At 34.5% G+C, this 24,550-nt stretch overlaps 1 protein-coding gene across 4 annotated transcripts in view; it reads right to left on the reverse strand.

Moving 5' to 3' along the window:
• Positions 1-1,636: 1,636 nt before the first annotated feature.
• The window catches only part of LOC136028889 (striatin-3-like), a 64,898-nt gene continuing 41,984 nt past the window's right edge, over positions 1,637-24,550 (reverse strand). For 3 of the 4 annotated variants that reach the window (XM_065706848.1, XM_065706847.1, XM_065706845.1), the window contains 6 exons: positions 23,435-23,610; positions 18,258-18,427; positions 10,953-11,117; positions 9,110-9,424; positions 4,215-4,395; positions 1,637-2,780 (listed from right to left, as the gene is read on the reverse strand). In XM_065706848.1, coding sequence (XP_065562920.1) covers positions 4,226-4,395; positions 9,110-9,424; positions 10,953-11,117; positions 18,258-18,427; positions 23,435-23,610 — 996 coding nt within the window. In that variant the 3' untranslated portion in view covers positions 1,637-2,780; positions 4,215-4,225. The remainder of the gene's footprint in view (positions 2,781-4,214; positions 4,396-9,109; positions 9,425-10,952; positions 11,118-18,257; positions 18,428-23,434; positions 23,611-24,550) is intronic. The other variant, XM_065706846.1, reaches the window with a different exon arrangement.

The raw sequence follows: 24,550 nt of genomic DNA on the forward strand, positions 1-24,550 counted from the left end.
AGATGGATTACTGGAGATTATGATTTTGAAAGAGGAAAAGTACCAAGCGATTTTGAGAAAACTTTAATCAGACCTCTATAAGAAAGGTGACACGATTGAGTTTGATAATTATAGGCATCAACTTGGTTTTTGTAAGAAACATATTACTTAGCATCCTCGTTAGAGAAGGTGTATAAGAAATTTCAATAGACGAACGGTGTGGCTTTAAGATGAGAAGATTAATCGACAAAATTTCAACTCTTAGATTAGTAATGGAGAAGCGCCTGAGTCATCAAACCACTTTAATATCCAGTTTTATAAATTCAGCTGATGGAATAGCTTTAGCGAAGGCCCTATCCTTGTATGGTATACCAGATGAACACATTAAAGTGATAAGTACTATGTGCGAGAATAACATGGCTGCGGTTAAGGTAGAAAATGAGGTTAGTAGCTGATTTCAAATTTAGTCAGGAGTTAAGAAGGTTTGCGTTCTATCCCCATTTATATAGACTTTGTGCTAAGGAGCACAGCAAAGGGGATGGAAGAACACGGAAGTGATTTAGCAAAATGAATGAAATTTTTGGAGATTTTCAGAGTCCATGGTGCAGTAAAAGGCTTGACAATTAATTTCAAGAAGACCAAGTCACTAAGAATGGGAATAAGTGAAGGTGAAGAGATGATGTTGAGTAACAAGAAGATCAATCAAGTGGACAGATTCACTAACCTACGTAATATTATTAGTAAAGGCGGTGGGTGCAGTGCCAATGTTATAAGTAGAATGGCTAATGCCCAGATTTTGTTTTAAACAGTTGATTTTGGAAAGATAGGAAGATAAGTCTAGGAGAAAGGATAGGAAGGAAGATAAGGATAGAAGAAGATAAGTCTGCGAACCAAGATTAGAATCTCCCATGATGACAGTTGTCAAGTATGGCTCTGAGGCCTTGGTACTCTGAAATAAGAAGGGGATTTGCTAGTTGTTTTCCAGAGAAATTCCCTACGGATTGATTTGAATGACCGACTGACTGACCGTATCTCAATGATTTAAAAGAAATGGGAACATCTTCGGAGGGTGTAAAGAGAGAGGCTTTGAGTGTATGTTGGCCTCAAGCGACCTGATGCTGCAATGAGTTGTTATTAGTACTAGTAGCATGGTATTGGTATGTATTTTTTATGTCAAAACTTAGGTGTACGAGTACACTGGCATGGCTTGTTGTTTTTCTTTTTACAGAACCGTTTTTTTTTTTTTTTCTTGTCTCAGAATTCAACAACAACAACACAGAGGAAAGGGCAAAATGCGTTTATCTAAATTTAGGGGGGGGGAATGAGTTATTTTTTCTATTTCTTCAATGAAAACAAAAAAAAAACATTTTCCATGACAATACAAAAAAAAATGTGTTTTTTAAGATCTAGTAGAGAGGGAGTGCAACGTTTGATGCACCTAGTTCGAAAAAAAAATTCAAAAACCCACTAAAAATTAAATTTTATAGAAGTCTTACGTTAAACCTTTTTTTTTTAAGATTTGAATTTAACACGGAAAACTTACAATAAATGGTGCAACATATGGCAGATGGGAAAGTTCACTATATAAGCTTATAACATAAGCTAAAACCTAATTTTACTACAGACCCGATTTTATTTAAAATATGAATAACGCAAATTAAGTACTGACACATTTATTCTGTAGTAAGACATTTATTGCATAGAGGCAATAGCAGACCTAACATAATGTAAAAAAAATCGCGTATGGTGCCATTTAAGTACGGTACCCAAAGTGTCTACAATTAGTCGTTAATATCCTACCTCCTTTTTTTGTACTGATACAAACTTGGTAATCTTATTCCGATTAGATTTCGTATAGTAAAAGTATCGTTTATTCTCAGACTACCGTTTTCAATGGGACATTCAAGATGGTTCTTCAAAAGGTGGGGATAACGATCCATCGAAATTGTAGTTTGACCTATTCTAGTCCATTAAAGTTCTTGCAAAAAGAAGATTTTTAGTAGATATTACATGATTTTCAGAAGACGACCCCCCCCCCGTTCTAAGACTCATTTCACAGAAAATCATTCAGTGCTGTACAAGTAGCAGAAATGATTCATACTACGCTGCAATAACCTCCCCCATTACCCTATTTCATTAGTAAAAACTGGGCTACCCTAGCTCAATTAGCTTTTGTAGACAAGAAGTACTGTTTATTCATAGATTGACAAACTAAAGCATATGATACTGGAACACTAAAATTATTTTAACGGTGTTTCCTAACAAAATTAACGAATTGTTCTAGTTTGTGGGAACCCCCGATTCACAACTGGAGTATGAAAAGGACTACGTGAGCTAGGCCATGTTTTGACTCCTGGAAAGTTCAACACTTTATACAGAATAAAAAAAGCAGAACAAAACGCAAGATCTATGTAACAATTGGAGATAAGAATCATTACATTTAAATACTGGGAATATGTTTCTACCAGAAGGGGGGGGGAAAGTAACACGAAATACGATAACGTTTATAATACTAACAAAAAAACACTATGCTATTAAAAATTATTCAACACAAATTCAGATAATTACATAAAAACACATCACAAGGTACACAGAGCTGTGATTTAAATTATATTCTACTTAATGTACGCAGTTTTAGCATAAATGAAAAATAAAACCAGAAAAATGATGAAATTACGAAACAGGATATTAATTATAAACCAAACTGAACTGTCACTTATTCAATGACCGTGAGAATCGACTATGCTTTGTGCTGACGAACGGTCATGAGGGCTCATCGGGTTAGTAGACCTTAGATTGGCCTGAAACACAAAAAAAGGAGTTACACTTTAACAAAATTAATGACAAAAAGCAACTTTTTCATTTTGTTGTCCCTTCTGATTAGTTTGCATTGCGATTAAATATCTTTTATGGTACTTAGTAACTCTTCTTGGTACTTTTTTGTTAAAGCGACCCCACTTAAGAATTGCGCTTTGCAAAACTCGAGAACAAACTTATAACCGGTTTTTCATTTGTCGGTATTAATAGCCAACTAGCTTACGCTCAGTAAAAACAAATGCCGGGTGACAGAATATATTAGACTTGCATAATTTGGGCTACATATTTTCACATTAGGAGGGGGATAAAGTATTTGGACAGCATGAAGTTAGAAAAGAATTATTATTTCATAATATGCAGAATCATCGTCGCTAATACATTTTGCATGCAGACCCGCTATACTTTACCTACACCCCCCCCTCACCCCTCGTGTGCAAATATTATAGTTCTATTATTTCTAAAGTATAATATTTTCATTATGTTTTGGCATGTTCGATCAGGATTAACCTAACTTCACATCTTGAGTGGGGTTGCTACAACAAAAAAGTACCCTCTTCTTCATTAAACCTTTGATTAATAAGACCAGCTCTTATTTTTCAACACAAATAAAGTTATGAATACTTAAGGAAGGTGTGACACACAGAAAAACCATGCATAAAGAACTTTTAACTGAGGCAACATATGGTCAAACGTTCTCAATTATTTTTGGTCTTGTTCCAACCTTAAATATGAGTCACTCTAAGCTACTCACAACAGTTCTCAAAAGCTTAAATTGTATTAGAAGTTAAGATCTAAAGCCCTTAAAATGACCAAGATTAGAAACTGAGTTAACCCAATTGGTAATTTGGTAGAAGCAAATAAGGGTTGGGTAAAATTAATGGGCTGAATAAGCTTTGTTTTACTATTACATCTCCCAGCTATGTAAATTTTGAACCAAACTTTAATTTTACTTTTGTCGACAATTTTCAAAATTAAATGCCGAAAACAAGTATAATTCCAAAAAAAGAATCGTCTTATAAGACGAAGATAGTGCCAGCTAAGTCCTCTTTGCGCTACAGACCTAAAATCAATTTCCAAGCTAAGCAAATTTCTTCAAGCCGGTGAAGGTAAACAAAAAACGCCAACAATGCAAGTACAAATATAGGGCAGACCGTTATATAAGGTCGATGATTGGTTAAAATAACATATGGATATAGGCTTTCAATAAATTGTCCTTTCTGATTAACTTTGATCATTAACAGGAAAGGTGATTTAAATGGATATAAGGCTACGAAATTCCTGAACCACCATAAGATTAAGGAACTTATTAGGGAATTTGTACAGTAACAGTATAGACCGTTTAGTATAGGAAATAAGGCTAAATTTTACTTTCGTTCAATTAGCAAATAAAAAAAAAGCATTTCTATTGATTAGATTACCTGATTTGTTTTCAAATAAAGACCTTAGCCAAACCATCAGCACCTGCAGATGCGATATAGGGTTTCCCTGGGTGAAATGCAACATCGAATAAAGATTCATCAAATTTTTTTCTATGTGCTGTGATCTCTTGTACACATGTCTTCGTCTCTAAATTCCACAACCTTAAACTACAATCATCACCTAAAATGAACATGAAAACATTGATTAAAAAAAGGCGTGAAAATCGATAGTACATCTATTTTCCTTTCAGCTGATACACGTGGCTTTATAGGTAATTTCGAAAACCACACTACCTTTCCATGACGTATAAATAGCAGTTCAATAGGGAAAAATACTTTTATCTGACAGTGAAACACAACAAAAGCTCTGGATTTTTTGGTCAAATAAACAGTGGCTGTTTTCAGGTGACAAAAGTTTTTGTTTTGTCTCATGTCAAATAAAAGAATTTTTTCTATCGAACTGATATTTATATGTAGCTTTATAGTTGAGACTCAATTGACAAACCCAGAAATAAACAAAGGAGCACATTAACTGCCAAATCAAATGGTTCCATAAAAAAAGAAGAGAAAAGTGAACAAATAAGTATACTGTAGCAAACCTCTAAGGGGCAAACGTTCAGAACTAACCGTTAATCTTTTTAGTCAATTGTTATTCTGTTATGAGTTCACATATATATATATATATATATATATATATATATATATATATATATATATACTAGCTGTTGGGGTGGCGCTTCGCGCCACCCCAACACCTAGTTGGTGGGGGCGCTTCGCGCCCCCCCCCAAGCCCCCCCGCGCGCGTAAGTCGTTACGCGCCATAATAGTTACGCGCCATTGTAGTTGTGTCCCTATGTCCCACCTGTGAATATAGATATATATATATATATATGGTTTTAACTACGTAAAACTTGCGAATATACAACATTCTTTGCTGTCCCATTGTCTTTGCATATAAATAGATTGTCAGGTTATCCCCCTGTTTCCCCCGGTGTCCCCGTTGTAGTTGTGTCCCTGTGTCCCGGTCGTCATTTATATTCCCTGTGTCCCGGGTCCCGGTCATCATTTGTATCCCGGTCTGTATATACATTCGTTTTTTAGTTTTGTTTTTCTCCTTTATTTTTTTCCTTTTTTTTTCTTTTTTAGCTTATTTAGATTTTTAGATTTTTTAGTTTTTTTTATTAGTTTTTAGTTTTTATTTCTTTTTAGTTTTTTTGTCCCGGTCGTCATTTATATCCCCCTGTTTCCCCCGGTGTCCCCGTTGTAGTTGTGTCCCTGTGTCCCGGTCGTTATTTATATTCCCTGTGTCCCGGTCGTCATTTGTATCCCGGTGTACCGGTCTGTATATACATTCGTTTTTTAGTTTTGTTTTTCTCCTTTATTTTTTTCCTTTTTTTTTCTTTTTTAGTTTATTTAGATTTTTAGATTTTTTAGTTTTTTTATTAGTTTTTAGTTTTTTTTTCTTTTTAGTTTTTTTGTAGTTTTTACCTTCTTTTTAGTTTTGTTAATTTTTTTTTTTACTTGTGTCCTGGTCGTCATTTATACTCCCTGTGTCCCGGTGCTTTGTTGATTGCTAATCGAACATTCCTTTTGTCCTGGTCGCTTTCTCTTTGAGTGTCGTCATTTATTTTTTTCTTTTTTAGTTCTTTTAGTTTTTACCTTTTTTAGTTTTTTTTTAGTTTTTAGTTTTTTTAGTTTTTTACCTTTTTTTAGTTTTTTTAGTTTTTTAGCTTTTTTATTTTTTTTATTAGTTTTTAGTTTTTTTGTAGTTTTTGCCTTTTTTTTTAGTTTTTTGTCCTGGTCGCTTTCTCTTTGAGTGTCGTCATTTATTAGTTTTTTCCTTTTTTTTTTTTAGTTTTTTATTGGTTTTTACCTTTATTTTAGCTTATTTTTCAGTTTTTCCCTTTTTTTTAGTTTTTTTTTATTTTTTATTTTTTTTAGTTTTTTACCTTTTTTTAGTTTTTTTAGTTTTTTAGCTTTTTTACTTTTTTTATTAGTTTTTAGTTTTTTTTTGTAGTTTTTGCCTTTTTTTAGTTTTTTCAGTTTTTTTTTTAGTTTTTTATTGGTTTTTACCTTTATAGTTTTTTTAGTTTTTTAGCTTTTTTATTTTTTTTATTAGTTTTTAGTTTTTTTTGTAGTTTTTGCCTTTTTTTAGTTTTTTCAGTTTTGACGTCACCTGATCCAGTTTTTTCAGGTGACGTCACCTGACACATCCATCCATCCATCCACAGACAACTTATTTTTATATATATAGATAGATATATATATATATATATATATATATATATATATATATATATATATATATATATGTATATATATATATATATATATATATATATATATATATATATATATATATATATATATATATATATAACATAATATATTATAATGAAAAAAGAAATCACCAATGCAACAGCACAAACACATAAAAAAAAAAAAAAAAAAAAATCAACGATGTATTGGTTAAAATATAATTCTCTTCATCCTGACGAATCATTATTTTGTAGCCATAATAGTTCATTGTGCTGCATTTCTTATCCATTTCTTTGTTAGTGGCTGGATTTATCAATTTATTATTAAAGTGATAGCCGTTGGCTCCATCCCAAAAAAATGATAGGATATTGTAGGGCGGCAATAACATTGTCCAAAAACATGCTGCCATGCTCCAGTGAATCCTTTAGAAGGTTCAATATCTACTGGCCATAATGTGTTGTATACCAGGTAGGTACATCAAAGTGATTAGTGATACTCGGTGTGAATTAGGAGCTGTACAAGATTGTGTCCAATCTCCTTTTATATGGATTAGATTTCTTTTATGGATTAGATTTTTATATAGATTTCTTAATGGACTTTGTCTTAAGGATTACGGAAAAGGCATTACATCAATAGTATCAATGTGAAACTCTCTTGGACTAAGATTATGCAGGTGATCTGAGTGTCCTAGCAGAAAATCACGGCGAAATGAACGAATTATTTGGAGGTTTGTTGGTCCGCCTCTTAGTTGTCGCCTCTTAGTATCTTAAATTAACACTTAAACTCGCCACTAAGTTTTTTAAACCAGAAATAACTGAAGAGCTGATGTTAGGTACCAAGAAAATTGATCAAGTGGATAGCTTTACCTACCTGGGTAGTATGATTAGTCAGATAATAGATCAAATAAAGATATAAAAATCAAATATCCAAGGCATAGAGTATTTTCTTCAAGTTGTAAAAGGTTGGAGAAACAGGAGGATAAATTTGTAAACTAAATTAGGATGTTGGAAGCCGCTATAATGACAGAATTCAAGTACGGCTTAGAAACGTGTACATAAAACGGTAAGGCAAATTTGTTCATCAATTTCCAGAGGAATTGTCTAAAAATAGTCCTAGACACTCGTTTGACTAACCGTATATCAAACAGAGCGTAATTCAATCCCACTTTTTAGGGCCACGATAAAAAAAAAGGTTAAAATGGCTAGGACATGTTTCCTAAACGAAGGATGGTAGATTGCCAAAAATTGGGCTTTCTGGCCATCCATCTAAGGCCAAACAAGGAGCAGGTCGTCCTCGAATGGGTTGAGAGTAGGCCATGCGATAGGACTTAAAGAAGCTGGATTTTCAAGGGGGTAGAGGGTAAATCTTTGAATAAGTTAAGGTTAGGTGGAGCATGCATAGCTATGTTGATCTCAAGTGACTTGCTGCCGCTATGAGTAGTTGCAGTAATAGAAGGTCCTAAATGCACTGCTTATCTATGTCATGGGCGCTTTTAAACTATAATAATTACTTAAAAGTGCAAACTCAAAAATACTAAACAGTAATAGAAAATAATCGAAAGTAAAAAAAAAGAAAGAATTAAGTGTCTGATACTAGGTAAAGAATTTTTAACTAAAAAAAAAAGTGAAGAAATTACTTAAGAAGCTCAGAAAAAAAGGAAAAATACACAAAACAATTCACACTATGATTGACATTAAAACGCAGGTATTTTAACCATAAACACACGCAAAACATGAAGTTTACTGCTTGAAAAAGCGGCTTCTACACTACATAATAGGATGATTCTACAGAAGTTTTATTCCATTATTTACTGAAAATTCCTTTCAGCAGAATTAAATTTAATTTTTGATTTTGTCACACCAACAAATTTAATGCAACTGAAATATAATCAGAAGCATATTTCAGACAATTAGACTAACTACACTAGATTTCCTTCTAGACTTCCAGTTCCAGTCTTTGAGAGTAGAGATAAAATTTGAAGATAGACTACTTAAAAAAAAAAAATATATATATATATATATATTAAAAAAAAAAAAAAAAAAAAAAAAAAAAAAAAAAAAAAAAAAAAAAAAAAAAAAAAAACTGAAAGCACTATCTTTTTGAACCACATTTGCTTTTCATAGAGTATTTTCCATTAATTTACAGTTATTCAATTCAAAAAAGGTCACTTCAACTTTAAACAACTATTATACATCAATTTTGTGCATTTTAACTTTCGTTCTCAAACCTTTTTTCAGGGAGAGAGGGGGAGGGGTATTTGAGTGGACTACTTAAGAAAAATATAAAAATTAAATTATTAGGCGGGGAAAAACTGAGCAAGTAACAGTAATTATTTATCAGTAAAGATTATATGACAAAAGAAAAATCTAAAAGCGACCTTATTTGTCATTGGAGTAGGAGTAAAAGGTTTATACTGTGGTTTAATAATAATAAAAAACAACAGCAATGAGCAGCATTTAATCCTTTCTTCATTAGCCATAGATTTCGAAGAAAATTTAAATTAACGAGAAAAACCGATCAAAGAAGAAATCAACAAAAAAGAGAAAATAAATACAAGACCTACTATCATAGAACCATAGAACAATAATGATAATAATATAAAAAAAAAAGAAGAAAAAAAATCTAGTCACACTTACTGCCAGATAAGAGAAAAATTCCCGAACTATCAACAGCCAAACAAGTTACAGCGTCCAAATGAGCCACCATTGCATGACTTAAACGTCCGGTACCATTTTCCCAAAATCGAATTTGTCTATCTTCGTGGGCTGTTACTGTAATTGGCAATGTCGGATGACTGACCACTCTATTGATGCGACAGAGCTCCTCGACTACCATCTTGACAATAACTTTTCCTGATTCAGCATCGTAAATAGTACAAGCACCCGTTTCGTAACCGACAACAACTTGACAAGGTTCAGGTCGCACAAAGTCAATCGACACAGGTTTGCCATCTACAAATACAAAAATATTCTTAGTTAACAAGAAGAAATAGTTCAACATAAAAAGAAACTTTTAATCCAAATTTCTTTTTCTTTTCTTTTTTATGCTAATGTGCAGAAGGATTACAATCCTTCACAATTATGGCTAAACAAAAAGTTTTTATTTATTTTTATTTAATAATTATGGCTAAAACAAAAGTTTTAGCCATAACCATTTTTAAAACAAAATGGCTAAAAACCTACTCGAAGCCAAAATGAGACAATTTAGGATTTCAGGTGCTTTTCTTTAGAAGAAAGCTTTTTAGCTTTAGCTTCTCTTACTTCAAAACAAAGAAGAGGGTCAAAATAATCTTGAACGAAAAGCCCAGAGGTTTTGAAGAAGAACGATTATTATTTCAAACTTTTAAAAACTGCTATCTTGACCTAAAATTCAACAATACTACCTCAGATTTAGGTATTCAACACATAGACACATAGTCTTTTATCACCAGAAGCTTCAACTAATTAGTTTGACATGGATGAGGGGGAGTTAGGAGTACCCCAGTATCGTGTTTTACATGCATGAGCCTTCCTCAACTCAGAATGTTTCCAGTTGTGGTAGGAAGATTCTTGTTTTTTTTTTTTTTTTTTTTTTTTTTTTTTTTTTTTTTTTTTTTACCGGCAAAGAGTTCCAGTGGTCACGCGGGTTCTTTTTTAAAATATAAAGAATGTTTTCAAACATAAGAAAACAAAATCATATTTCCGAAATAAGGGGCGCTTTCGACTGTACCGGCAAAGAGTTCCAGTGGTAACGCGGGTTCTTTCTTATAACGAAGAGAATATTTTCAACATAAGAAAACAAAATCATGTTTCCGAAATAAGGGGTGCTTTCGCCTGTACTGAGAGTGCCCAAAAGGAAGAGGCCTCAAGATGTTAATTTACAAAAAAAAAGTCACTCGGCGGAATATTGTAACGATGTTCGTAGTAACCCAGGAAAAGTTGAGATTTAGTTCTCCAATTTAGAAAACCCAGCATTCCATATAATATTCTCCCATCCCCAAAATAAACAAATAACAAACGATATTTTATTCGGAAAAATTATCCCTAAGCTATAACGGGGAGATGGGTAGGGGAATATACCCCCAGGATTGGTCCAAAGTAGTGTAGGACTCCTTTTCCTTACGAAAATTGATTAATAGATATCTAAAAATGCAATTCCATGGTTTTGACCCCTTTCTAGGCGTCAAACCTGTGTCTAATTCTGCTCTGAATCCCCTGTATTCCAATTTATATTTTGGCAAGTCAGTTCTAAGGAGAGTTACATAGCCAATTTCCCTAAAGATAATGGGAACATGAGCTGTTTATGGGGATAAACCAGCTTGTTAACGACTGCAAAAAATATTTCATTACCGTGTGCCCCTGTTATGTTAAATGTTACAATGTTACAAACTCGTACCTTCCAAAAATTTAGAAAAGAAGTCAATGGGCTAAAAAAGACTTTTCCCCTCCCCCTATTAGTTCCAAGTATATTATACAGGAATAAACTAGATAATTATCTTACCTTCTTCAGTGCTAATAGTCAGTGTGCATACTTTTGTTTGAATATTCCATATTTTGACACTTCCGTCACTTGAGCATGATGCCAATAGAGGGCGAGATGGATGCAAAGAGAGACCCCCGACAGCATCCGTGTGTCCATCAAAAGAAGGCCCCAATACACTAGGATCTAAAAAAAAAGGTGTAATTACGACTCAAAAAGAGATATTCAGTCAAAGCCATAGACCGAAAACAGCATTACATAGCACATTGGGCGACAGAAGACGATGTGAACCACAGGTCACGTGGTCACAGGAATTCAAAGTCCAAGTGGTCACAGGAACGAGTAAGCCAACATACTCACTTACAGGGACGTACAAACAGGGGAAGATTCAGCGCCCGGTCCCCAAAATTCTCAAATTTTCTTGAATTTCTGGGCATGTCTTATTCAAATTTTTATTCCCCCACTTTGACAGATTCACATACAGGAAAACTTGAAAAGCTGAAATTTTCCCAGAAAAAAATTTTAAAGCCATTGTAGAAGAATTAATCTTTTAGGCCCTGATCTAGAGGCTGGGATCAGGGTTGCCACCACTAGTGATTAATCACTAGCGATTTCTAGTGATTTTTTACATTGCCTTAACAAACAAATCACTATATCAGCATCTAAATCACTAGGTTATTGAAGAAAATCACTAAATCACCCAACAAATCACCAGAATCTAGTGATTTTTATTTTCACCGGGTGGCAACACTGGCTGGGATGAACCGTGATTTAGTGTTACCATCAAACGCAAAATTTCTGACTGTTCAGTTAACGAAATGAAAGGAATTAGAGAGTCAAATAATAAAGTGAAACCTTGTCTGTTTCTTTAACATTAAAAAGGACCAGCGTCTCAACATTGTTTAGTCCTGTATTTTTGTTTGCAATCATAGACTAATTCATTGCTAAGATATTCCAGTAGTTGCTGTAATGGTTTGCATGTATCGAGTTTTCTTTAAGTAAATTTAAACCATTTGGTTTTTATTTATTCTTCTCATCGTTTAACTCAGAGAGAGCAATAACACTTCATGTTTTAATTCTGTCTAGGAAGCAATATAATTATAACTAGCAGTTAGCTAAGGAACGCAACAAACAGAATCGTAAATTCAAACAAATGTAACCGAAACCAGGCTAATAGGCAAAACTAGGATAGATAAATCAGAATAATAGAGGAAATCTATTTCCTCTAACTTGAACTCTTTAAAGCACGGCCGAAGCAGTGGTATAATACAGTCAAGAAAATTAGTGGTAAAACAGTGAAAAATGTTAATTTTAACTGAAACTACAGCTAACTCATTAAATAGACACCTTGCTGCTACTGTACAAACCCTTCCAGCTCTCTCATGTCATATTCCCCCACCCCCAGCACCAGGCCAGGATATCCCTATAGTGCAACCTGCTGATGTTGAGGCGAAAATACATAAACTAAAGAGAACTTCAATATGCCCCCTTGATATCCCAATTGATTTAATAAAAGCATTTCCTGATAAGTTATCAAAACCTTTATCAAATATGTTTTAGCACAATTACTAGAAGTGGTTCATTCCCTAAGTGCTGGAAAAAAGGATACATTACACCCATACACAAAAAAGTTGTTAAATTAGATTTTTTATGGAGTTCGACCAATTACCTTAACCAGTATTCTCTAAACTGTATGAGAGTTTCACAGCAGATTGGCTTAGAAACACAATCCTTGTACTTGTTGATGAACAACAATTCGGAAACATGAAAGGTTTATCAACAACACATTACCTGGTCAGTCTTCTCGATACTGTATATAAATTACTTGACGAGCCAGATACCTGGCTCAATCTCCTTTTAATTGACCCCCAAAAGGCTTTTGATCTAGTTAGTCACAATGTGTTAGTTGAAAAATTGCTCAATGAATTTAATGTCCCTCATTTTCTAGTCAATATTATTACATCTTTTCTGTCAAATAGGAGTCAAGTTGTTAAGTATAAAAACGCTTATTCTGATTTACTCCCTATTTTTTGCGGAGTTCCGCAGGGTACGCTTTTAGGTCCTTTGCTATTTTTGGTAATGTTTAACAATCTTGCTAATGAGTCAGTCAATCGATGGATGTTTTTGGATGACATACCATTGCTCGAAAAGTGCAAAAAAATATATTAAGAGCAGTGCAATGGAAATTATCGAAGATGTTGTAAGTGAAGCAGCCCAGTCAAAAATGAAAGTGAACTCCCATAAATCTCATATTAGGACATTTAGTTTTCTTAAATCAAAGCCATCATTTGTGGCCCCAATACCTAATGAAATAGTTGTAACAAAAACTAAACTCTTAGGGGTCACACTGACTAGCAATTTGAAATGGGATGCCCACATTTGCTCTATTGTCAAACAGGCTAGTACATCTCTGTCTCTCCTTAAGCCATTTGCTAAATTTTCGTGTCCAAAAGCACACATACTCCACCTTTATACATCTTTTATCCGTCCACAGCTTGAGTATGCTTGCCCGGTGTGGCATTTCGGGCTTACCTTGGATCAGTCCGATAGACTAGAAATTATCCAGAAGAGAGCCAGGAGAATCATATACGGTCAGATCAAAGTGCCTTACAGTTTCCTTCTCAAGGAATTCCACCTCCCTACCTTGGCAGCCCGACGTGTTACTCTTTGTACCAATTTCGGAAATAATCTGCGTTGTAACCCACACTTTCAATGTATACTCCCAGCCCATTATTGCCCTCGAAAGCCCCGTTTACCTCAATCAAAAGCGCAAAAAATCCCAGTTTTAAATACCATTAATGCAAGAACTGAGCGCTACAGAAAGAGCTTTGTATCAGCGTTTGTTGAAATAATAAATAAATGAAATTAATGTAATTTAATGCATCATGTTAATGTGTCATTTATGGGGATATCCACCCTCCGATTACTCTGAATATTAAAAAGAGCACTAGAAGTTCTGATTACCAATCCAATGAGCTCCCTCCGAAGTTACGATAATTCTTTATATATGTATATATTCCTTATATGCCACCAGGGCATAACTTAAAACTCTTGCCTTGAGGGCTATGGGAGGGGGGGGTTGTCATCCCAAAGACGTAATATACGGACCTTTTTATTACGTTGAACAGAATGGCTATCTCAAAATTTCGACTGGATGTGTTTGAGGAAATGGTGGGCATGGGAAGAGGGATTAGTTTCCCTCCTATCAATAAACTATTAAAAAAGGCACTGGCTCTTTCAATTTCCAATCGAATGAGCTGTTTTCGAAGTTTCTACGACAACAAATGGTCATCTTAAAATTTCTATTAGATGTATTTCGGGGAAATACGAGGTGGGGGGGGGTATTCACCCTCTTTTCACTCCTGAGTCTCAAAAAATGCTCTTCTCTGATTACCAATCTAATGAGCACCCCAACGAAATTTAAACGATCACCCTTTCTATATGTACCTTATATACCCCCAGGGAATAACTTACAACCCTTGCCCTGAGGGCTCTTGGGGGCTGTCACCCTTAAATAAAAAATTTCTAGACCTTTCGATTACGCTGAACAAAATGACCATCTCAAAATTTTGATTGGATGTGTTTGCAGAAATGGTGGGCATGGGAGGGGGGGGGGGGTTGTTCCCCTCCAATCAATTTTGACTATTAAAAAAGGCACTAGCCATTCCAATTTCCAATCGAATGAGCTCTTTCGAAGTTCCTAAGATAACGATTGGCCATCCAAAAGTTTCCATCAGATGTATTTTGCGAAAATTTGAGGTGTGTGTGTGTCGGGGTGGGGGGGGGGGGTTATCCACCCTCCGGTGACTCTGAGTCTTAAAAAATCTTAAAAGGGGCAATAGAAGTTCTGCCCTTTCAATAGCCGAAAATGACTGGAAGGCAACAAACAGCCCTCCCTCGCCCACCATTTCCCCAAGCACATTTTTAAATAGCCATTCTGTTTAACGTAATTGTAAGGTTCAAAAATAACGTCTTTGAGGATGACAACCCCCCCCCCACACACACAGCCCTCAAGGCAAGGGTTTTTAGTTATGTCCTGAGGGCATATAAAGTAAATATATAAATAGCGGTCGTATAAGCTTCGGAGGGGGTTCATTGGGCTGGTACCTTTTTTTAAGATTCAGAGCGATCGGAGGGTGGATACCCTCCTCCACATTTCGGGGTTTTTCCCGAAATGCATCTGATAGAAATTTTGAGATGGCCATTCGTTGTCGTGGAAACTTCGAAAACAGCTCATTCGATTGGAGATTGAGACAGTAAGTGCAATGTTTAATAGTCAAAAATGATTGTAGGGCAACTAACCCCCCTCTCAAGCCCACCATTTCCCCAAACGCATCCAATCAAAATTTTGAGATAGTAATTTTGTTCAATGTAACTGAAAGGTCCGGACATTATGTCTTTAAGGATGACAACCCCTCCACAGCACTCAGGGCAAGAGTTGTAAGGTATGCCCTGGGGGCATATAGGGTGTAGGCCTGTATAGAAAGGATGATCGTAAAAACTTCGGAGGGGGCTCATTAGATTGGTAATCAGAACTTCTAGCGCCCTTTTTAAGATTCAGAGTGATATGAGGGTGGTTATCCCTCCCCAAACCTCGTACTCTCAAGAAATGCATCTGATAGAAATTTTGAGATGGACATTTATTGTTGTAAAGACTTCAAAAACAACTCATTCGATTGGAAATTGAAAGGACATTTGCTCTTTTTAATACTTGAAAATTATTGAGAGGCGGAAAACCGCCCTCCCATACCCGCCATTTTCCCAAAAAAATTATATAGCCATTTTGTTGAAAAGTCCGGAGATTATGTTTTGAGGATGACAACCCCCCCCCATAGCCCTCAAGGCAATGGTTTAGGTTATGTCTTGGGGGTATATAAAGTAAATATAGAAATGATGATCGTATAAGCTTCGGAGGGGCTCAATGGACTGGTAATCAGAAGTTCTAATGCCCTTTATAAGATGCAGAGTGATCGGAAGGTGGATACCCTCCCCAACACCTCGGGTTTTCCCGAAATGCATCTGATAGAAATTTTGAGATGGCCATCGGTTGCCGTAGAAACTTCAAAAAACAACTCATTCGATTGAAAATTGAAAGGACCAGTGCCCTTTTTAGTAGTCGGAAGTGATTGGAGGGGAACACATCTCCACCCCAAACACATCAAATAAAAATTTTGAAATAGCCATTTAGTTCAACGTAATTGAAAGGTCAGGAAATTATGTTTTAGAGAATGACAGCCCTCCCACAGCCCTCAGAGCAAGGGTTTTGAGTTAAGTCCTGAGGGCATGATCGTATAAACTTCGAAGGGGGCATATTGGACTGGCAATCAGAAGTTCTAGTACCCTTTGTCAGATTCAGAGTGACTGGAATTCTCAAAATGCATCTGATAGAAATTTTGAAATGGTCATTTGTTGTCGTAGAAAATTATAAAAGGGCTCATTCGATTTGAAATTGAAAGAATTAGTGTCCTTTTTATTAGTTAAATGTAATTGGAGGGAATCAAAGAGTCAAAGAGTATAAATAGAATCTTTTGGGAATGATATGAAGTTTTATTTTTCAGGTCAACTTCAGTAGCTATAAAATTAAATTAAAAATTATAATATTGTATCAGGATTGAAAACTGTTGAAAAAGTTGCTCCAATATACAAATAGCAACCCATACCATGGATTTTTGCAGAAAGAATTAAAAGATATACAATATCATTTTTTCCAAGAAAAAGTCAATAAAAACGAACATGTCAATAAAAAACGAACAGAAACTAATTTAAAAAACTTTTTCCACGAGACAAATTTATCAAAGAAAAGTAAAGAACTCCATTAAGCCAAAAACGAGCAAAAAATAAGTCAAATCTTCCAAGCGCAAAACTACCATAAATCACTATCAATAAATAGATACAACTCAAAACAAACAAAAATTACAATAAATAGCCGAATCAAACCCAAACCAGCAAAAATTGACATGAAAAGGCCTGATAACCCTATGCCTATCCTTCTCCTATGCCTTCTATACCTGTATCTCTATACCTATGCCTTCTCAAGACCAGAACACATTTTGCGCTTTACTGAAAACAAAATACGTTTGAAATGTTTTCACCTTTCTTACTTTCATAAATAAAAAATTATCAAAACCTTAAGGAAAAAACGTCAGATTGTGTCAATGAAACTGATAATCCATTGTCATTTGTTTGTTTTTTTTTCAGTAAAGCGCAAATTGTGTTCTGGTCTTGAGAAGGCGTGGGGTTTATCAGCCCTACTCATGTTAATTTTTGCTGCCTTGGGTTGATTCGGCTATTTATTGTAATTTATTTTCGTTTTTAGCTTCATTTACTTATCGATAGTGATTTGCGGTAGTTCTACGCTTGGCAGATTATTTGACTTAATTAATAGAGCTTTCCTTAAGCTTCTCTGGTGGAAAAAGTTTTCGAAATCAATTAACATTAAAGATTAAACGTCCTTTCGCTTTTTTCCAGTTTGAAAAAGTCAACTTTTTTTTCATAAGACCATTATTCTACCCTGAGAATTGATTATGAGGATATTTCGAAGGAATAATACAATAGGAATTACCCAGATTACCGACTGTCAACCATAATCACTTTGTTACTTATTAATTTACTTATTATTACCGTGGTTGCAGGGGTAGCAGCAACTTAGCAAGGAAAGAATCACGGCCAATTGTAACCGAAAAAAAAAACAGGTTAAAAAAAATGGCAAGTGAGGAAAAATTACCATTTCTAGATGATTCAGTAATGGTAACCATTATCTAAAATAGTCTTGATGATAAAATGCTACTTTGCAAACAAGTTTTGGGGGAATTATGAGAGAATTGCCAAAAACTTCTAAAAAATGACGTTGGATTGAAATGAAAAGATTACACCATTGGAATTACAAACGCACCAACAATGAGCACCCTGGCCTCTTTAAGCAATTGTTATGGGATTAAAAAAAAGAGGCAAGTTTCAGGAAAGAGCCGAACTGTTCATGAACTGGAAGAACATATGGCTTAACCCCAGGTCCATCCAGGGTATGTCCAATATCTATGCATATGAAGAAACTAAACAAGAAGATTTCATAACAAGTCAGATGCCTCTTCGTTTAATCTAACCACGTTATTCCATAAATAACTGCTACCCTTATTACATTATCTGTTTAATATTTTCCTTCTGTTTTTTTTTCTTAGAGCTTCTTATATAATAATTGTGTTGTACATTAATTTTCTAATATGATTAAATGACTATATTTTAACTTTTTATTATTCACTTAAATTAAAAGCTTCTTAATTTTTAAAACTTTCAAACCTAGATAATAGTTTGATATACATATTCATTTACCATAGGTTTCGTAAGGATCTATATTGGGACTGGGTATTATCCATCCTTGAATATGTCCACTGAGGTCCGAGCTGTAACAAACAGTGCCATCACCCGAAATGACTAGACTTAGCACTGCCGCTTTGTGTCCCCTGAATGTATAAATAGGCTCTACATCCAAATAAGTCGACCTACAAAAAGAAACAACAACATTATCTTAAGAAACTGGGAACAGTCTTTTTTAAATACCATTTAGTGGCCACTGAGGACAACTAGGTTCTACTATTTCTTTATGTAATTATTGTGTGTCCGTCCCACCTAGACGAATACTTGGGGTTATGCAAAACATTCCACAAAATAAGTTTTATCGAGGGCCGTGGGAGGAGAGTGTGTGTCACACTCAAAAAATGTAACTACTGGACCTTTGAAACATGAGAACAAAATGGATATCTCAAATTTTTCATTGGGCGTGTTTGGGGAGAATGATCGGCGTGAGGTAGGGTGTTTGTTGCCCTCTAATCACTTTTGACTGCATTAGAACTTTCATTTTAATCGAATGAGCCCCTGTTAAAGTTTCTACGATAACTCCTTCTATCGAAGCGCCCTAGTCTAAAAAATATATAAAAATAAAAAAAAATATTACATTGTGCCGACATCATTCTTTACTTAAGCTATTGCGCTGCATATGATTGCTATGTGTCCTTCCCACCTAGACAACTCCTTGTGGTTATATAACAGGTCGGTTAAGCCAATATTTCTCTGAGGCACTTTTTTTTTAAAACAAGTCAATTGGTTTTCGATTCCCAAAAGAGAATATGCCTTGTTTTGTCTTACGGATGGGGGATCGAGCTGAATCTTTCAGTAAATTTTTCTTAAGGGAGGGGAAATGATTGTTTTTTGTAACGAATAAATTATCTATAAGGGGGCCACGAGTTTATTAGTTAATCTTTACGTATTTTGGGGGTCACACTACTAAGGATGAGAAACCATGGTTTAGGCCGGCGTTTCCCAAGCATTTTTGATGAAAACCCGTTTCGACTTTCGAGATTTAATTTTTTTCGCAGCCAATCTTTAAAAAAAATTTAAACACAAATTTTATTAAAAATTTAGTTATTAGGTTGTTTATTTCATGCATGTGAATTTTAGAATATTTGCATAAGAAAAATATAAGCTGTTCAAAAAACTATCAATTAGGTTCATACGAAACTTTAGTAAATAAATTAAACTTTGTTTCCACACATTTTGTCCTTTGTGCTAAAGATGCGTTTGTCTTCGCGTATCAATTTCCACTTAGGAGGTACGATTTCAAATAATATTAATTTTACTCTCAAATTAGGTTCAATATCCAATCCGTTTCGATACTCATTTGTTAGGCACATCAAGGCTGAGAACGAAGCATCACACGCATAAGCGATAAAAAAGGCATTAAGAATTGTTTTATTTATTTTCGTTTACGCTTGGGTACTCTTTTCGACAGTATAACTATTATAAAAGAACGTCCAATAGTTAGTCTTTAAAACTATCTATTAGCTCAGAAACATGTTTTCCTGGCTGAAAATGATTATGTTCTAGATACAAATCTCTTCTATCATAACTTGTATGGGTTTCATTGAATTTACACAATGTTTCAAAATACCCAAAATTTTCTTTTGGGAGTGGTTGTTGCCACAGAGTTATTCTTTAAAATATCACAGCGTTTTTTTTTTTCAAAAGCATGATTATACTTAAACCAAAGCCTTGTAAATTTAAATTCAATCCACTGAATATAGCAAATATATCAAACAAATCAGTTATTTTTATTAACCGCTAAAAATGGTGTTATTAGAATCCTATCTAAATTACTTTGTTGACCTTACTCGACACCAAAATTACTACCACTACTAAAAACTAAGTAAAGCAACAAGTCAACCGAGACCAACACAGGTGGGCACGCACCCCAATTTAGCACCAAAATTAACAAGTGATAGTCCCGTCAGAACTCTAGGTCTATTATTTACCTTTAATATTATGGCATCAACGTTATGTTACTATTTTTTTTTGCACCAACAATAGCAATCCACAATCCTTATTATATACAAAATATAGGCCTATATTTAAATTTCTTAAGTACTTTAGCAAACTACTGTCCCAATTTTAGACCAAAGAGGCCTAACCCAGGAGCCGAAAAACCGAGATGAGCTTTACCGTAGACAATGAGTATCCCAGCGAATTTCCTAAAGGCGAAGTCACTTGTGTTGCAGCCAATATACTCTAGGAATTTTGAATAAAAACTTGGCAGATTATTTTTTTTGTTAAATTACTTTCTTTTAAGAAGTTCTACTCTTATTTTCATACTTTCATTTTAATTAACTTACCTAATAATATATATTTATTTTTAAACAAAAAAATAGCATCTTTTTTAGACGGCACAATTTTTCTACGGCCCAGTGCTGGGACGCTAACAGTCTACTGGAATTTCGCCTAGTTTATCTGTTAACGCATATGACATCTAAGTTTTCTGAACAAGAAGGAGGGCTGCAGTCGGTAATATCAGACCATATCCAGTCCAAAGTTATTATGTTTTTTTTAGCATTTCACTATCACATTAAAGCATTTGTATTCCAAGACAGTGAGTTTCGGGTTGCCATATCATTTCAAAATTGGATTGAAGAAGAGGCGTTAATGATATTTAGTCATAGTGCATTTATAAAAATGCACTATGTTTGTAATAACCCAGTAACAATGACTGCTACAAACATCTCACTGCAGTACCAAGCCACCTGAGGCCAACAGAGCAGCAAACACTCATCGTCCATCCATTTTATTTCTTTCCTTACGACATATGAGTAGTAACTCAATTGGTATTACTACTACTGACAGCTCACTGTAGTACCGAGTCACCTGAGGCCAACAAAGATGCTCATACTCATCGTCCATCCAATCTATTCAAAGCCTTCCTAATTACAACCTCACAAGAAGTTCTAATTTCCCTTAAGTCTTTCCCTACGACATCCTCCAACCCCATTCGGGGACAAACCACTTGTCGTTTGGCCCTAGACTTTTGACCAACACGGACGATCTTTGGTAATCTGCCATCCTTCATTCGCAGAACATATCCTAGCCGTCTCTATTTTTTTCTCATTATAATCGTAGAAACCGGCATTGAACCATATTTTTCGCATAGCTTATCGTTTGAAACAGTCAGTTATACAGGTGCCCCAATAAAAACCATAGACAATTTCTCTTGAAAACATCTAACATTATTTCAGAGCACCCACGCTTCAGAAACGTTCTTGACCACTGTCATTACTGTAGCCAAAAAAAACGTTCAACTGTGAAAGAAAACACCCAGGGCCTTGGCTATTCTACTTTTAATATCTTCACTAAACCGACCGTCTTTACTAATAATAATACCTAGTTAAATGAAACTGTCCACTTGACCGATCTTCTCGTTACCTAACATTAACTCTTCATCTTCACTTATTCCCAGTCTTGGCGACTTAGTCTTCTTAACATTAATTTTCAAACCTATTCTTGCACCCTGAACTCTCAAAAGCCTTCAAAATTCATGTAATTTTGCAAACATTTTCATCTAGGACGCTCAAATAATCAGCATAATGTCATATAATCATCAGCATCATCATATATATCAGCATAATCATCAGCATATGTCTAGGAGGGTTTTACTCCCCATTTGATTTCATGCCCTCTCCCAGCCTTTACTGTGCTCCTTGGGACAAAGTCCATCAAAATGATCAAAAAAAATGGGGAAAGAACGCAACCCTGTTCAACTACTGATTCAATACAAAACCAGCTTCCAACCTCCTTTCGTACCTTAACAGCAGCAATTAAAATTACACATAATTAAATTGCAACTGTACTTAATTTCCAAGAAACTAAAAAATAACTATCCTACTTCTATTAAGAAAGCGACTATCGTCTTTAATTACAGGTTTATACAGCAGGTTTGTAAACTCAAGTTAGTGTATTGCTAAACACTCGCACAATTACAATCAAAACATTTGCATTGAAGAGCAAAATTGACGGAGAGGGTTACCAGGGAACAATAAAAGAGTTTAGGAAGAATTCAAGAAGGATTTATATTCTTTTCCCTTATTTGTCAAGCAGAAGAAAATGCAGATTTTCTACTTTGATATATTTGTAATGCTGCTATTTTCCCTAAGTAAAACATAATAGTAAAAATCGAAAAAGAGAAAAAAACAAACAAAGGAAAAACAGCAAAAAACACAAAAGAGGAAAAAAATTCTTCTTAGTAAACACACATCGGAAAAAATCTCCCAAAGCAAAAAAAGTTCTGCAGGAAGGAAAAAGCTAAAGAAAAAAAATAATATTTTTCCTTAGATAAATGTAATTATCATCAAATTATTTAAACCACACATTTGTAGGAACATCTTTTTGTACAAGGATTTCAATGATAAAAATTCAGACAGAACTTACATTCAAAAGCTATTAAGTTGACAATTAAAATTATTAAGATAGAATAAATATATAGTACACGATCTTAATAAGCTACAATGATTAATAGTCAAATGGACGAAAACCAAAGGATTTTCCTTTAGTAAACAGATAACAGACACGATTTCCAAAAGTGAAACAAACTAAATAGGAAGGAAAAAAAAGTGAAAAACGGAAAAGATTTTTCCTTGGATAATATGATATTGTACAGGTATTTCAAAAGTGATATTTTTGTTCTCTTTTGATTATCAATAGCAAACAAGCTTTCAGAAAGTTGTAAAATTATAAAAATAAAAAACAAAGAAAAAAGGAATAAAAATAAAATAATTTTTTTTTTTTTAATAGTTATTGCATCCAAAATCTATGTGATAAAATAAAAAAAAAAAATTAAAGGAAAATTATTTCTCATTGCTGATACCGGTCAGTTGGAAATCCAGAAAAAATCCACCATAAAAGGGGCATAACCTAGACCGTATCAAGAATTCGTGTTTTTAGCAATTCTTGGAGAAAAGAATAAATCTCAATCGCATGTTTTGACGATGAGCATAATTACGACTCCTGCAGGGGTGTAATTTTGCTGCTTTAATTTTAAGAGAGGGAGATAAACAAGGAGGGAGAGAGAAGAGGAGAGAGAGAGAAGGAGGGAGAAGGAGAGAGAGAGAGAGAGAGAGAGAGAGAGAGAGAGAGAGAGAGAGAGAGAGAGAGAGAGAGAGAGAGAGAGAGAGAGAGAGAGAGAGACCTACTTTTTAGCTGGGATTGTCTTCTGTAAATTCCAAAGCTTTAACGTAAAATCTTCAGAAGCAGTTATTAGCATTGGTTCCACTGGATGAAAAACGAGGGCACGAATAGCATCGAAGTGGGATCGAAGCGTGTATTTAGCACTCCACTGTTTGCGACAACTCTCAGGGTTTGCAGATAACTAAAAATTAAAAATTTGAAGGACATTGGCCTCGAGGATCCTACTCCATGTTAAAACGGTCAGTTTTCTGTAAAGCACAAACTTTAAAAATGAAAAGAGAAAAAAAAGAAAATTTTCCGATGAAAAAGTGTTGGCTCTTCTTTATTTTTCGTTTAATATACAATTGATTTCATGTAAAAATTCTGTATCTGAATGCTTTAGATCAGGCCTTCTACACTGTTGATCGCAAACCCGAATGAGGTCACGTAACAAAATTATACGGCCGCGAGAGATTTTGATGTCAAATATGTAAATATACGATTCTATAGCATCTAGATACGTATTGGTGCAGATTTACACTCACACATCAGCACAAAAATTAAGGTTGGAGTGCGTGCGCACACCTGCAGCGAGACAATGATTTAGTAACGCTGATTGTAATTTGAACTAGCGTTTTATTGATGTTCTGCTGAGTGTTGCCACATTAGCTTATTTCCTGCCAGACTGGCTTATGTTGAAGCTGACTAGCGGGAAGATTTTAGAATCTACCACCAGCTTAAATCTTGACTAATTTTATTGTGATATGGCTAATTGTTTGGCATGAACTGCTATTTCGGGAAGAAATTATTTTCTTCAACAATCTATACATCATTAGAATCCAATAATTTTCACGTCATATAACGAAGCTGTAAACTCTGAGCACAAAAGGCTGGAGAAAACGAAATTAAGGTCTTCGTTTGTCAATTATTCCAAGAGGTCCAGGGTAATGTTCTTTGAGATTGCATGTGCACTGTAAAGTTAGTTTTTCAAGTCTCTGACTTATTTTTGGTTCACCTTCTGGCAACACTGGCTCTTCTTGTGTAGTCAACTGTCAGTTTATCACCGTAACGATATAAATATTTTTTTTTTATTTGTTCGATAACTAATTACTCAACTATTAAATAAAATGTTTATTTTATAT

Source organism: Artemia franciscana, chromosome 7 (genome assembly GCF_032884065.1).
Source record: "Artemia franciscana chromosome 7, ASM3288406v1, whole genome shotgun sequence".
Lineage (NCBI taxonomy): Eukaryota > Metazoa > Arthropoda > Branchiopoda > Anostraca > Artemiidae > Artemia > Artemia franciscana.